Source organism: Sciurus vulgaris, assembly GCF_902686455.1.
Source record: "Sciurus vulgaris genome assembly, chromosome: 3".
Classification (NCBI taxonomy): Eukaryota; Metazoa; Chordata; class Mammalia; order Rodentia; family Sciuridae; genus Sciurus; species Sciurus vulgaris.
In genome coordinates, this window is record NC_136463.1 from 28,383,410 (window position 1) to 28,397,282 (window position 13,873).

Genomic DNA, 13,873 nt, shown 5'->3' on the forward strand with positions numbered 1-13,873 from the left:
GTAGGACTTAGTCATCTTCTTTAACTACAGCTAACTTCCTTTTGGCCAGCACCCCTGCTTCCCTTTCCCATCAGCCCCTAGAAACCTCCATTCTGTTTATGAGTTTGACTCCTTTAGATTTCTAATACAAGTGGGATCATGTAGTATTTGTTGTGTCTGGTTTTCCAACAACTCAATGGCAAAAATCAGATTAAAACGTGGGTAAAAGACCCAAATCGTTATTTCTTCAAAGACCACATGAAATGACCGACAGTCATTTGAGAAGGTGCTTAGTATCACTAATTATTGGGGAAATATGAATCAAAACTTCAGAGATAACCACCTCACATCTGCTAGGATGGCTGTTATCAAGAAAAGAAAACAAATGTTGGCAAGGAGTTGGAAAAAAAGGGAACGTTTGTACGATACTGGCAGGAATGTAAATTATTATAGTCACTATGGAAAACAGTAAGGAGCTCCTATAAAAAATTAAAAATGACTCGGCTATCCCCAATCTCAAAAGAATTGAAATCAGGATTGGGAAGAGATATTTTGCACACCTGTGGTTCATGGCTACTTTATTTAGAATGGCAAAAACATGGAAAAACATCTACATTTCTATTGACAGAAGAATGGATAAAGAAAATGTGGCATATCTAAGCAATGGAATATTATTCAGCCTTGGAAAAGAGGGGAATCCAGGCGTTGGCTATAACATGGATGAACTCGGAGGACATTAAGGAGATTCTAATGTGCAGCTAAGTTTGAGAACTATAAAGGAGGAAGTAGTCAGAATAGACATTTCACTTAGGGCGATCTTCACACTTGAGTGTGAATCACTGTGGGAGGTGATGTTCTGGGGATCTCATCCCAGAACATCAATAGAAGAACTTGCATTTTTAACAAGTGATGCTGATGGTTGGGATCCCACTTTGAGGACCAGTGGCTTGGAGGAGTTGGATCTTGCTCTACCATGGATAGCTATATAATCCTGTGTCTGTCACTTAGTCTTTAAGAAGTCTGGTTTCTGCATGTATCGCATGGGGATAGTGGTGGCGAGTGTGTTTGGGGTCACTGAATGGGCGAAATGACTTGATGTTGCCGACTGCTTAGCTCAGGGTCTGTGCCCAGGAACGGTGCAGCCCAGGCTGGATTTTCTCATGTTTCCTCCGCTGGGGTCTTGGCAGGTCTTTCCTTAGGTTCACTCTGCTAGTTGCCCAATGTGTTAAAGTTTTTGCTTCTGAAAGCCCTACTCTTGGACTTTCTGGAATAGGAGACCTAGGATTCTCTCACGTACTGCAAGTGCTCTGGGGTCCAGCAGGAAGGGTGTACCCTGGGGGTATTGCATATGTCAACCACGTGGTCCACTGGACTCCAGCCTGATGTGGGTGGTGTGGCTGCATGGAGCCCTGCTCTCCTGCTCAGGTTCCATGTCACCCTCAGGCTGTTCTGCACCACCTCTCAAACACCTCTAGTGCAGTGAGTTGTGTTGTCCTGATGTCACCATGGCATCCAAACTGGTACCTAGGGAGATGGGAACAAGGCCCCAATGGCCCCAAATGGAAACCATAAAATTTGTCCCTTAGATGGGGGCAATGGATGTCCATACCATGTTTTCTCTTTTTCCCAATTTTTCCAGAACTCTCTAGGGTCTTTCCCTCCTCCCCCACGTCCTAGAGACCTAGTGTTTCTCCCCTGCGGCAGACGCCCTCTCCAGGATGGAAGGGATGCCTGTGTCGTCCTGAGCTAGCAGGTGGGCACAGGTTGCACAACACAGGGGCACTGCTTCCTTCTTCCTGAGCTCCCTGATCGAGTGCCTTTGTGGATTTTTATTTTTATTTTTCCATGTTTTCACCAGGCCAAGTTCCAGGGATTTTTGGTAGTTTGAAAACTTCTTTTTATTTATTTATCTTTGTAGTGAGGTACTAATCCAGCTATCTTTACTGCTCCTGTGTGGTTTGAGGACTTGGTGCCTGTGAAGGGGCATTTAGGACTGGCCAGAAGGTGGGAGGCCATTTGCCCCATTTCAAGTTCTGCTTGTGAAATTCTGCCCATGATTGGGGGCCTGGGGTGTTAGGGACGAGTACCTGGGATTTCTTTGGTTCCTCTTGGATTGAAGAGCTGAGTAAGACACAGAGGGGGAATGATGGATGCAAAGGCCACGGGAGGTCATCTTGCTCAAATTGTCTGTAGGAAATAGCTCAGTCCCAGGGAACACTGTTGACTTGCTCCAAGTCACAGAGGATGCTGGGACAGAACAGGGCCTGGGAGCCCAGGCCCCTTTCTCCCTTTGTCACCTGTGCCTGTGCTCCTTCCTCAGCACACCTCAGGCGTGCACCTTTGTCCTGTCTGCTGGGGATGGGCTGCTCCCATTTGATACCAATCTGGTGTCCCCATGGTGATTAATGCTAACCCCTCCCCATAAAGGGAGGCAAGGTAGGATGCAGATGAACTTCCCGTAGGTGGGCCACACGATTCTCCCTCCCGAGGTACCATTTAGACAACAGTGCTGGTGTTGTAATAATCATTTTCAGTAGCTATACAGGAGTTAGGCCTCATAGCTCATGGAGGCAGTTATTAGTATTCCTAATGTACAGATCAGAGAAGTAAAGCAACTCGTCTGGGGTCACACCAGAGACAAGTGGCAGAGTAAAGTGGATTGATTGACTATTCACATTCAACCATTACACTGCCTGCTATTGCAGACTGAGGAAGTTTCTGACCCAGAAAGGAAACAGCAAAACACACAAAGACAGACTGCCACCTGTTTGCCTGGAACCTGTGTAAGTATTTGGTTTTCTGGAAAGATGCACTTGCTTAGAAATAGGCCTGGATGCCTTCATGGCTAAGGCTGTCATGTAATAGTGATGCAAAAAGTGAAAATGAAAATTCAGTTAAGTGTGTGATTTCAGGTACCCAAAAAAAACCAAAAAAACAAAAAAACAAAAAAACAAAAACCAAAAAAAACCAAAAACGAATAACAACAACAAAAAAACCAAAACAGGCTGCTGGAATTTTTCATAGTCAGTATACCTTGTCCCTTGGTGAAGCTCTTGATAGGCTTGTCAATTTTCCATTTGTACAGACTCCACGTGCCTTTGCTTTCTCTCCTTCTGGAGTTCGTGAGGGAAAGGAGAGATGAAAGTTATTTTTAATTTGGCCACTGAACGAAAATCCAGGCCTTCCCTTCCAGCAGCTAAGCCTGTATGTTTTCTCAACAGGGTATTAATTACCTGGCTCTGGGAACGGCCAGACAGACTATCCTGGTAGCTCTGGCTGCCCTGCCGGCTGCATGCAATTGCTTGTGGGCCCAGCAGGACTCAGAGACTTCAGCAGGGAGCATCCTCCTTCTCAATAAACTCAGACATAGGTAACTGGGTAACTTGTTAAACACATTTATTGATTTTTTTTTTTTTTTTTTTTGACAGTAACCAAACACAGTGAGTGACCATTATAAACAAGAAAAGAAAGGCATTCGTTTGTACTTTGTGAGATCCGGCTGCACCTGGAGAGAAGGACACCCCTTTCCCGGGAATTTACAAGGCAAAGTGCATTCCTTCACGGGAGCATCACAGGGGGGATGGCAGTTTTTGAAACGCAAGAAATCTGTCGCCTGCAACGTCAGGCTGAAGCTCACCTTGTATGAACGATGGAGCCATGGAGTGGAGTTAGTTATACTTGCTTAGCAAATGCATTCCTGATTGCCACAAACCCAGTAAAACTGGCTGCAAATGAACGGACATGTAGATGAAGGAAAAGGGAAACTAAAGAATGGAATTGCATGGAGCCAGGGCTCAGCCTGCAAGGAAGGAGGACAGACCCGAGCCAGAAGAATGAAATCAACTCATTCAACACATTTATTGAGCTGTTAACAATAACCAAACACAATGTATGACCTTTGGAAAACAAGAAACAGCAAATGGATCAGTTCTGATCTTGGCAAATCCTACTACAGATATGTGACAAAGAGGGAAATAATTCCATTTCTCTATAGTCTGCAGTGATATATATATACAATGTGTAGCTCTTCAGTGTCTGTCCTTTGCTTAATTTCCTTTTTTAAATCGTTGAGTAAACAGAAGAATCATTATCTAGAAATAAGTGTCCTTGGTCAGCTTTGTCCTGGTTTATTGTCACCAGCATCCTCAAAGGATCCTAGGACACTGTCGGAGAGGACTCGATGCAATGTCCGGTTGATGCGTTCAGAGCTGTTTTCTCCTCTCTCTCTCTTTTGGAAGAATCTTTTATGTACAAAGGCTGAAAAGTCTCATCGGGTAGATTTATTAATTCAGGAAAATGGTATCAAAATTGTAATTAGGTTAACTGGTTATTTTCTTCTAAGACCTCTTATGAAGGAGGCTTTTGTTTCTGAAACTGACTCCCCATCACAGAGGTTGTATGAGTGTGTATGTGTAGTGTGTGTGTGTGTGTGTGTGTGTGTGCACGTGTGTGTGCGTGTAGGAGTATGTGAGAGATGCGTTCCTCGGCCATGGTTTTTGCAGACAATTTTCATGAAGAAGGGGCCAATCCAAAGAGTGAATGAGGCTTGGGGGAAGGAAGGAGAGAGAAGAAGGGGAACATTCTAGGTTACGCCAATTCACAGTCGGAGCGTTTCACTGAGGTGGGATTCTTCTTGGCTTAGTTCCCTACTTGAGGAGCCATTCATTTACTGGAAAGAAAGAGAGAGAGAGAGAGAAACCACACACACACACACATACACAACACAAAACAAAGCATAACTGAATTAATTTGCACATTAATGGGGCCTTACTCCAAAGGGGGAGGGGCTATTTTGTAAACACTTGCTTACTTATTAGTATCCCAGCTTCTCCCTTCCCCACAACCCCATAGATGTGTGCCATTCAATATGGTGGCTACTACCCATGTGTGACTGCCGAAATCCAAATGAGTTAAAATGGAAAGTTTAGTTACTAGCCACACTTCTACTGTTCGACAGCCACATATAGTTAGTAACTGCCTGTGTTGGATCATGCAGATATAGATCATTTCCATCATGGCAGAGAGTTCTAGAGAATGGCACTGGTCTTGACCAGGGATGGGCAAACTTCAGACCATTACCTGTTTTTGTAAATAAAGTTTTAGGAATATTTTCTTGTTTATTATAAATAAAGTTTTATTTTTGGTCATCCACACCCATTCGTTTGGTTTATTATCTGTGGCTGATGTCACACTACATCATTAGAGTGAAGCCGAGACTGTATGACCCACAAAGCTTAACCTATCTGCTCACTGCCCCTTGACAGACAAAGTCTGCTGATTCCTGGTGTAGACGACAGCTCTGTAGGGTTAGGGTTGTACCTGTCTTCATCACTACTGTCTTGTCATTGTCTGCCTAAGTGCCTGGCATGTAGTAGGCACACAATGAATAGATGCTGAGTAAAGAGAAGGGGCAGTGAATTAGTTGGGCATTTATCTGTCTAGCAGTTCTGGCTTGAAGGGAGCAGAAAACCTATGGTTTAGGTGCCCCGTCAGTGTGTCTAGGAGACAAGAGAAAGACAGGCACGTGGAGAGCTGGGGGCAGCAGTGGCAGCTGCTTCCAAGACCTGCCTGGGAAGAGCCACAGCCCCGTATTTGGAGAGTATGTTATTGCTAAGAAAAGTTTCCCCTCCAGGCTCTTGTTTGTCCCTCACAGCAAGCAAATGAAGATAGGGACTGTCAAAAAGAAGCCAGGTCCAGAGGGCAAATGAGCTGATTGGGAATTTGCAGCTTGTTAGAACCAGGTCTGGACCTCTGGTGTCCTAACTGGCGGTCTGGGACGTATCTAAGACAGGGTTCCACCTCTATCTCCCTTTCCACGCTGAGGGTTTGTTACAATGACCACCAGATAGTTAATCATTGTGCAGAAGCAAAGAGAGAGGGCTGGGTGTGGGCCAGAGAGTGGCAGGAGGCCGAAGTCATCTTAAACATACCTTTCAGTAGGAATATAAACCAATTCTAGGGTCAGAATACTGGTCAAAAGTAGGCTCACATATTTTACTTCATTGAACCGGGAAGGCCTGGCATCTAGACCATTGCTTAACTTTGGGGGACGCATAACCAAAGGCTCTACTGCTTCTTCTTGTCCTGTTCTAACATATAACCTTGGGGGGGATCAGCCTTTCTGGGCTCTTGTTTAAAATGGCAATAGAAAGGGCTGTCTGGTCTGAACCAGAGGGTATAAAGGTTTGATACATGTGACATCAAACTGCAATACACATGTCGATGTGCATCCTATATATCAAACATTTATCATCATCTATTCACAAACATAGAGGCTTTCCCAACAGAAAAGCACCATGCAAATGGTAGGTGGGCTCCTCGTCACAGATAGTGATGATTCCTCTAAGGGGAGACAGTGCCAGGCTTTTAGGCACAGGTCTAAGAGGGAGAGGGAGCTCTGGCCCGGGGCCTCTGCTTTCTGAGCCCCTGCACCCACCTCTATACTGAAGCTTCTGGGCCCGGTTGTTTGGGCAGTCCTTCCCCTGTAAACTGAAGTTGATGTTGGTGCGGATGCAGCGGTTGTTGAGCGGCTGCACAGGCCTGAAGTTGTCACTCATGCTCAGGAAGATCTGAGACGGCTGATTCTGACTGAGGAGGCGTAAGGAATGCATCTGAGGAGAGAGAAAGAACCGGGAGCTCCAGTCACGCTCTTCAATGCCCGAGGCAAGAAGTAAGACCGAACAGACTTGGCCAGGTGGCCCCAGCTGTCCAGGAGAGGACACCAGCCACTCGGAACACCTTTCCCCTTGGGTTCGGTTGAATTGAAGGGCTGCTGAGGCTACAGGCATGGAGAGAGCCTTGCTCCTGGCCATCTAGCTCACGCATGACTCGAACCGGGTATTTACTGCCCCTGGCGCATGTGCCAGCTGTTAAAGAAGAAACTCCAGCTAGGTGCTCTCCAGGGTCCCTTCTTTCTTTGACACCACAGGGTTCATTAATTCCCTCACCTCCAGGTGGGTATTACCCAGACCATAGTGACTGACCCCCGGGGGTCAGAGCTAAAGTAAGCTGGACCAATTCAGTTCCTTTTCTGTGCATCTCAGAGCAGGTGTCTGACCTGTATCACCTGCAGCCATGTCCCACCCCAGGACTGAGAAGTGAAGGAAGCCCCCGGCCCTAGCAGGAGAGAACAATGAAGCTCATGTGCAGTAAGAGGAAAGCAGAGGAAGGGCTTCTGGTCCTGGGGAGTTCCTAACACCTGTTCCTCATCTCACATTCCACAAGAAGCCCCAGTATCTCTTGAATAAATCCTTTGTCTAAGCTTAAGCGACCTGCAGGTGGTTCCTGTTGCTTGTCATTCAATGAGTCCCAATCAATACAGATAGGAGGTTGTGAACATGTCTCTTGTCAAGGAGACTGAGTTCTGCTTCATTCGCTCATCTGTCCTTTTAAGTTTTGATGGACTCTCACAATTGTAGAATGTCAGAGTGTGTAATTGACCCCTCATGATAAGGAGGAGGAGTATTGATTTCACAGAGCAGGGTGACAAACCTGAAGTGTACCAGAAGCCACCTGGCAAAGCTGGCCCAGGAAGGCAGGTCTGGCTCCTATCCAGTTCTGAGGAGTGGCTCATCTGTCAGTGGATTTAGAACATTCCATGTCAAATATGTATGCGGAATACCCCATATTATGTTGCTTCCTTTTGGAGACTGATGCATGTATTATCATTTTACAAAGGCCTGAGACATCTGTCCACAATAAAACTTATGTAACTCCTTTCCAAACATATCCAATGCTATCGTTCATTTTGCTCCTGTGCTTTTTGAGGAGTGTGACTGTAGAGCACACTTTGGGAACTGTGCTTTCTCACTCAGAAGGGTGGGATGCTTCTGTAATTAGTTCACGCTAAGCCCTGAGGCTGGCTCTTTAAACACAGGTGTTAAGAGTTGAATTGTGTAACCCTCAAACTCCTAAGTCGAAGGTCCTGGTAACCCTGAGTATCTTAGGATTTGACCTTACTTGGAAATAGGGTCACTGGACAGGGAGTTAGCTAAGTTAAGATGAGTTTACTAGAATGGGCTCTTTAAATGCAGTATGGTTGGTGTATTTATAAAAAGGAGGAATTTGGACATAGACTCAGAAGCAGTGAGACTGTCACACGAAGCAGTGGGGGTGTTGCTTCTCAGGCCAAGTAGCATCAAAGATAGCAAACCATCCAAAGCCAAGGAGAGGCACAGAGTATCCGTCATATCTTTCATAAGGAGTCAGTCTTTCTGACACCTTGATCTTGGGCTTCTAGCCTTAAGAACCATGAGTCAATAAGTTTCTGTTGTTTAAACCACCCAGTTTATGGTACTTTACAACAGTCATAGCAAGTCAACCCAGCCAGTCCTTACAACATCTTCCCCATTAGCTAAAGGACCAAAACTAAGCTCACCTGCATCCTGGTTATGTAGACAGGCTTGTTCATTATTATCCAACTTGCTGTCTCATAGCAGGGAGGGATAGTCATTGACCCATCGTAAGTAATGAAACTGGAGGTCTCTGGATATAGTTCCTCTATATTAAGTCCCTGTAGTAAATATGCATCATCTAGAAAAGAAGGTAACAAAGTCTTAAATATTAAGTTTCTTAAGAAAGTACTGGTATTGTTGATATATATTTCTTTTTGGATTCCAGAAAACTTGTATCTGTCAGGATAGGCTGCAGTAACAAGCAGTTCCTTTACCCCCTTTCTCCTATTTCCATCATTTTAAACAACAAAGTTCTGTTGCTCTCAAACATGTCCATGCCAGTTTGACTGAGGGCTTTCCTTGCTGTCATTGTTGTCCACATTTTGGGACCCAGACTCTTCAAGCAGCCACTGTCTGGCTGCATTGTGATTTGTGGATCATAATGACAGAAGGAAAAGCAAGCACAGTGAAATGTTTGTTGGCTCTGAAGGCTTCCATCCCAGAAGTGACACATTTACTTCTGCTCTTTACTCCTTTTGGGAGCCAGAGAGTCACACGACCCAGGCTGAAATCAGGGCTGTGAGGAAGCACATTCCTCCCACGGGATGGGGCAATGAATGTTGGAGAGCTAAAAGCAATGAGGTCCACCACAGGGACTACCAAAGAGCCAAGTCCTTCATGATGGTCCCTGAGACCTGGGCCATAGGCAGGATCGTCACAATGGAATGAACAAAGACCTGCTGAAAAGTTGCCTGGTTACCATTATCATTTATGAACATCACTTCATGAAAAGAACATTAAGCCGGGCGTGGTGGTGCATGCCTGTAATCCCAGCAACTTGTGAGGCTAAGGCAGGAGGAGCACAAGTTGAAAGCTGGTCTTAGCAACTTAGTGAGATTCTGCCCCAAAATTTAAATAAATAAACAAATAAATAAATAAAGGCTGAGGATGTGGCTTCATGGTTAAGTGTTTCTGGGTTCAATCCCTGGTACCAAAAAACAAAAAACCAAACAAAGGAACAAACAAAAAAATAAGATTATTTTTTAGAAAGAAAAATAATCAGGTCAGATCCTACCACAAGATTCACTGGTTAAATTCAATAATAGATTTTGTTTTTGACGGGTTTCTTCTCAGTAGGCCCATGCAGGTAACCTTTTCTTGTATACCTGCATAAGCAATTCACATTCGTGGATCTTTTGCTATTACATATAGTTGTTGTTGTTTTTTTTTTTTTTTTTTTTTTTTTTTTGCAGTGCTGGGGATTGAATCCAGGGTCTTTTGCTTGACAGGCAAGCACTCTACCAACTGAGCTATACTCCCAGCCCCATACATATAGTTTTTAATTATAAAATAACATAAGTACATATAAGATTATATGGAAGGATGAGAGAGAAACAAGATACAATTCCAACCCTCAACAACAATTACTATAAGCATCTTGCTAAATTTCTAATTTTTTAAACTCAGTCTATTGGTTAAACTTCCAGAAACTTGTAGCACATTGGGGTTTTGAAATCTCAATCGATGGCCCTGACTCTCTCCCTCTTCCTCTCCCCCAGGTTTCCTCCTCCCTTCGCTTTGGCTTGTGGGTGCCCTCTTCTCTTGGCTTCCACACCGCAGTGGTTAGGGTTCTTATTTCTGCCGGTTCCATCTCAGTCTGTTGCTGACTCTTATCTTTACCTGCTTCCCACAGTGCCCCACACCCTGAGGACCAGCCCAGGCATCTGTCTTTCTCAATCCTGGGCAGCCCAACTACCACGGCTCCAATTTTTCTCTGCACCCCAGTGATTCCAGATCTACATCCCCAGAGGTGTTGTACCCCCCCAGTGTGCCATGAACACTGACCACTATGGTCAGTCTAGGTGGCCTGGAGAACACGTGACAGAAGCCCAAAGCCTGACTGGCAGAGGGATAAGACTGGCTTCTGCAGTAACCCTGGATTCACACATATTCTCTCATCCAAGTGTCCAACTCCTGGTGAGAAAGGACTAGCTCTTCAGTGGTTTCTAATTCCTCAAACTTGGTTTTGGGCACATGTGACAGTAACGGTCTTGCACATGTAGCTGGAACTTTATGCTGAGCCAGTGAGATGGGTCAGGCAGAGAGTAACATTCTTATCAACAAGAAAATAAGAGAGACACAGTAAATACCCCAAAGCCACAGAGCAAGTTGGTGACTGCAGAGTGGAAATCGGAACCCAGTTGTCCTGGTCATATATTCACTCAACAAATATTCACTAAGCACCTCTTGGGTTAGGCTCTGAACCAAGTTAGAACTATGAACAAGACAGGTGCATTGTCTGCCTCATCCTAATTGAAGAACTAGACGGCGAATGGCAAAACGGAAGTAGACTATGACGTCAGGGTGCTAAGCGCACTTACCTATGGATCCTGGCATGGATGCTGCTGATCTATTTTCCTGGACAAAGATCGCCTCCCCCTATGTCTTCCTCCAGAAATTGCTCATTTAACTCTTTCTGATAAGAAAGAGGCATCTTTGCCAAGGGAACTTGAATTCCAGTTTCTTTGCTTGTTAATTAAATTATGAACAGATCCATTGAGCCAGTTGTTTGAAGTGATATAAAAAAATCATTTTCTTTCTCCTACCCAAAACTCCCCTACTGGCCTCCAGCTCCCCAGGGTGGGTAACAGAGTCCTATCCAGGGACTTTATCCATGCAAAGCCCCTAAGGAAGAGGGTTTGATCAACCTGATCAACCCTAAGAGGAAGGACCTTCTTCCACGTGCTGCTGAAATAGAAACAACACTTTCCATTCAAACACCAAGTATCCAGGGCCAGCTCAAGATGGAAGTAGTGATAGGAACATGACTGGGCTTGGTCTGCACCATGGCATGTGTGGTCAGGTGCTCCTACCATAAAGCCACAGCGTGCAGAGCGCACACCGATGTGACGATCCTCGGGTGCTGGCTGAGGCACCACTACTCTAAGCTGATGTGGGGACTTCGCCACCTGTGACTGTTCTTAGCCCCTACTGTGTGTCAGGCTCTGAGCTCAGTGTAGGTGAGCAGGGCATAATTAAGTGAATCTAGCTGGGAGCCACAGAGACAGTGATGTGCATCTGCACTGGCCCAGAGACAGCCTATCAGTTCTGCTTGGGGAGCTCGGGAACGGATGGATCGAGGAGCTGACCTGAACTGCCTCTTGAATGACAGGAGATAATCAGTGTGTGGCTGGCAGCGGGTGGTTGCCAAGGGCACCGTAGACAGAGTCATGCTAGAGAAAGAGCTCAGGAAGTTTTGTGTGGCGTGTACTTGGGGACGTCTGGAGCGTGAGTGGGATGCAGAGGGAGGGCTGGGGTGGGAAATGAGCCTGGTGGGGTCAGCGCTGGCCACACGGGGAAGGCCCTTCTGTGTGCTGTTGGGAGTTGGGGCTTCATGCTGGAGGCCATTCGGAACCACTGAAGGGTTTGAAGCCGGGGATGGCATGATCAGATTTGCACTTAATGAGGCTTGCTCCGACGGTGGTTTGGCCCCAAGATTAACATATTGGATGAGAGAAAGAAGCATCCAGCACATTCTTATTAAAGGTCAATGTGATTTGTTTAACCAAGCTTGCACAAGGAGCATATTGGGTACTCTAGCATGCTGCTATTATTGTATTTTATTTTATTCAGAGCAGTGGGGAGGAGGGAAGGCAGCTGCATGGGCAGCATTCTGGGCAAAACCGGGATAAAGAAGAAGCAGATGCATGCTGAAATAATGACCAGCCCTTGTGTCATAGCCACGCTTGAGGAAAGGGCTGGAGGTGGGCGCAGGCCAGGGGCCAAGGGCAGAGGGTTATGTTTGTGAATTTATTCCAGGCAGTGGGGGGACAACTGGTTCCAAAACATCACGGTGCTGTGACTGCAAGTTCCACCTACTTAGAAGATTCCTCTTTGTCAGTTTCCTCTGTGAGATGTGGTACAGCAGAAGGCCTGGGCAGATCTTTATTCCTCCCCTGTATTCTTTGGTTGCATCTTGTTCATGCTCAATGTTCACCTCTTGCCCTTTTTATCTCCTAGGCTATAGAACTTGGAAAGACCCAGTGTCAAGAGTCTGAGCTTTGAACTCTAGCCTGAATTTGGATGCTGACTTTGTTGCTCATTGTCTGCATGAATTTGGACCCACAGGTAATTGACTAGGCCTCTGCTTCCACATCTGTAATATATAGATGGTGGAAATTCTTGGCTCACAGGCGTGTTTGAAGAATGAATGTGATCATGCTTTGCAAGTGTTCTCCAGCACAAGGTCCAGCCCAAGTAAAGAGCAATGCTGGGTACATTGGTGTCACTCCTTTGACATGCAGTGCCCTTGCCCAGTTTTTGGGGATGACCACCGCTTTCCTCCCCAGGACTCCTGGTTTCTTCCACTGGGTTGATGTACTCTCTCTCTCTCTCTTTTTTAAATGTATGAATTAGTTTGCCAATGGTTATTTACCTATTTGGCTGTTCTCAGCAAGCTGGGAGCCTTTCAGAGAATTATGTGCATCTTTATCTCTGAATTCCAATTGCCAGCATGAAGTCCTCTACGTGGTAGGTGCTCAATAAATATAGATTGACCGAGTCTACCAAATGGTTTCTGCCTGCTGATGGTGCTGGGCAGAATCAAGACAGGAAGAGGCAACATCTGTCAGATGATGGAAGGCATCTCTGAGGTTCCAGTCTGTACGATTAGCTTAGACACGTGCTGCCTGCCACGTCTCCTTACATGTCACACCCCAGGACATCAGGATGAGATTCAGGGCTCTGTCTCCATCTCCATGTGGTATTCCCGTGTGTCTACACCAAGTAAGCCTGTATCCTCATATTACATTGCTGAAATTGGTATGCATTTAGCATGTAACATTTGTCTTTTTGACTCACCACTGTCTCAAAGGTTGCCATTACATCAATGTTGTCCCTTTTAGGTATTAGGATTTGAGAGCTGCAGGCCACCTTTTTGCATCTTCTTTCTCCCTCATGGAAGCTTGCTTGCATTTGGTAGGACAGAGGCACTGGGAGTCAAGAAAGCAATACCGCCAAACCAGTCCTAGTGTCCAGGCATGCTAGGATGTTTTCCCTGGCTAACCAGACCTGGAACTAGTTATGACCCACAGCTATCTTGTTCATGTAGCGGTCAGAAGACACCCTGCCTTTTGTGTACATCAGTGTTATCATCTGTTTGTTGTAGACTGAATGGAAGCCTGGGAATTAATGCATTGGACGTTGGATCCTCCTCTCCAAACTGTCATGGTTCTAGTCATTAGAAAGGATGGCAAAAAATCTAGAGAAGATCAGGGTCGTTTGTGCACAGAGATACACAAATATGGCACGGGGCTCAGAGCCAACCACAGGGTAATGACGCATGCCACTGCTAGCCTTGAGGACATTTATAGAGAGGAAGTTATGGCAGAAGTTCAAATAGTTGTTCACAGATCATTTTATAAAGAGATCTATCTATCTATCTATCTATCTATCTATCTATCTATCTATCTATCTATCCATCCATCCATCATCTATTTTAA

The 13,873-nt window shown here is 45.5% G+C and overlaps 1 protein-coding gene across 4 annotated transcripts in view; it reads right to left on the reverse strand.

The window, feature by feature from the left end:
* Positions 1 to 3,813: 3,813 nt before the first annotated feature.
* The window catches only part of CA10 (carbonic anhydrase 10), a 491,731-nt gene continuing 481,671 nt past the window's right edge, over positions 3,814 to 13,873 (reverse strand). For all 4 annotated transcript variants that reach the window (XM_079134031.1, XM_079134032.1, XM_079134030.1 and 1 more), the window contains 3 exons: positions 8,357 to 8,511; positions 6,416 to 6,590; positions 3,814 to 4,648 (listed from right to left, as the gene is read on the reverse strand). In XM_079134031.1, the coding sequence (XP_078990157.1) occupies positions 4,626 to 4,648; positions 6,416 to 6,590; positions 8,357 to 8,511 (353 nt within the window). In that variant the 3' untranslated portion in view covers positions 3,814 to 4,625. The remainder of the gene's footprint in view (positions 4,649 to 6,415; positions 6,591 to 8,356; positions 8,512 to 13,873) is intronic.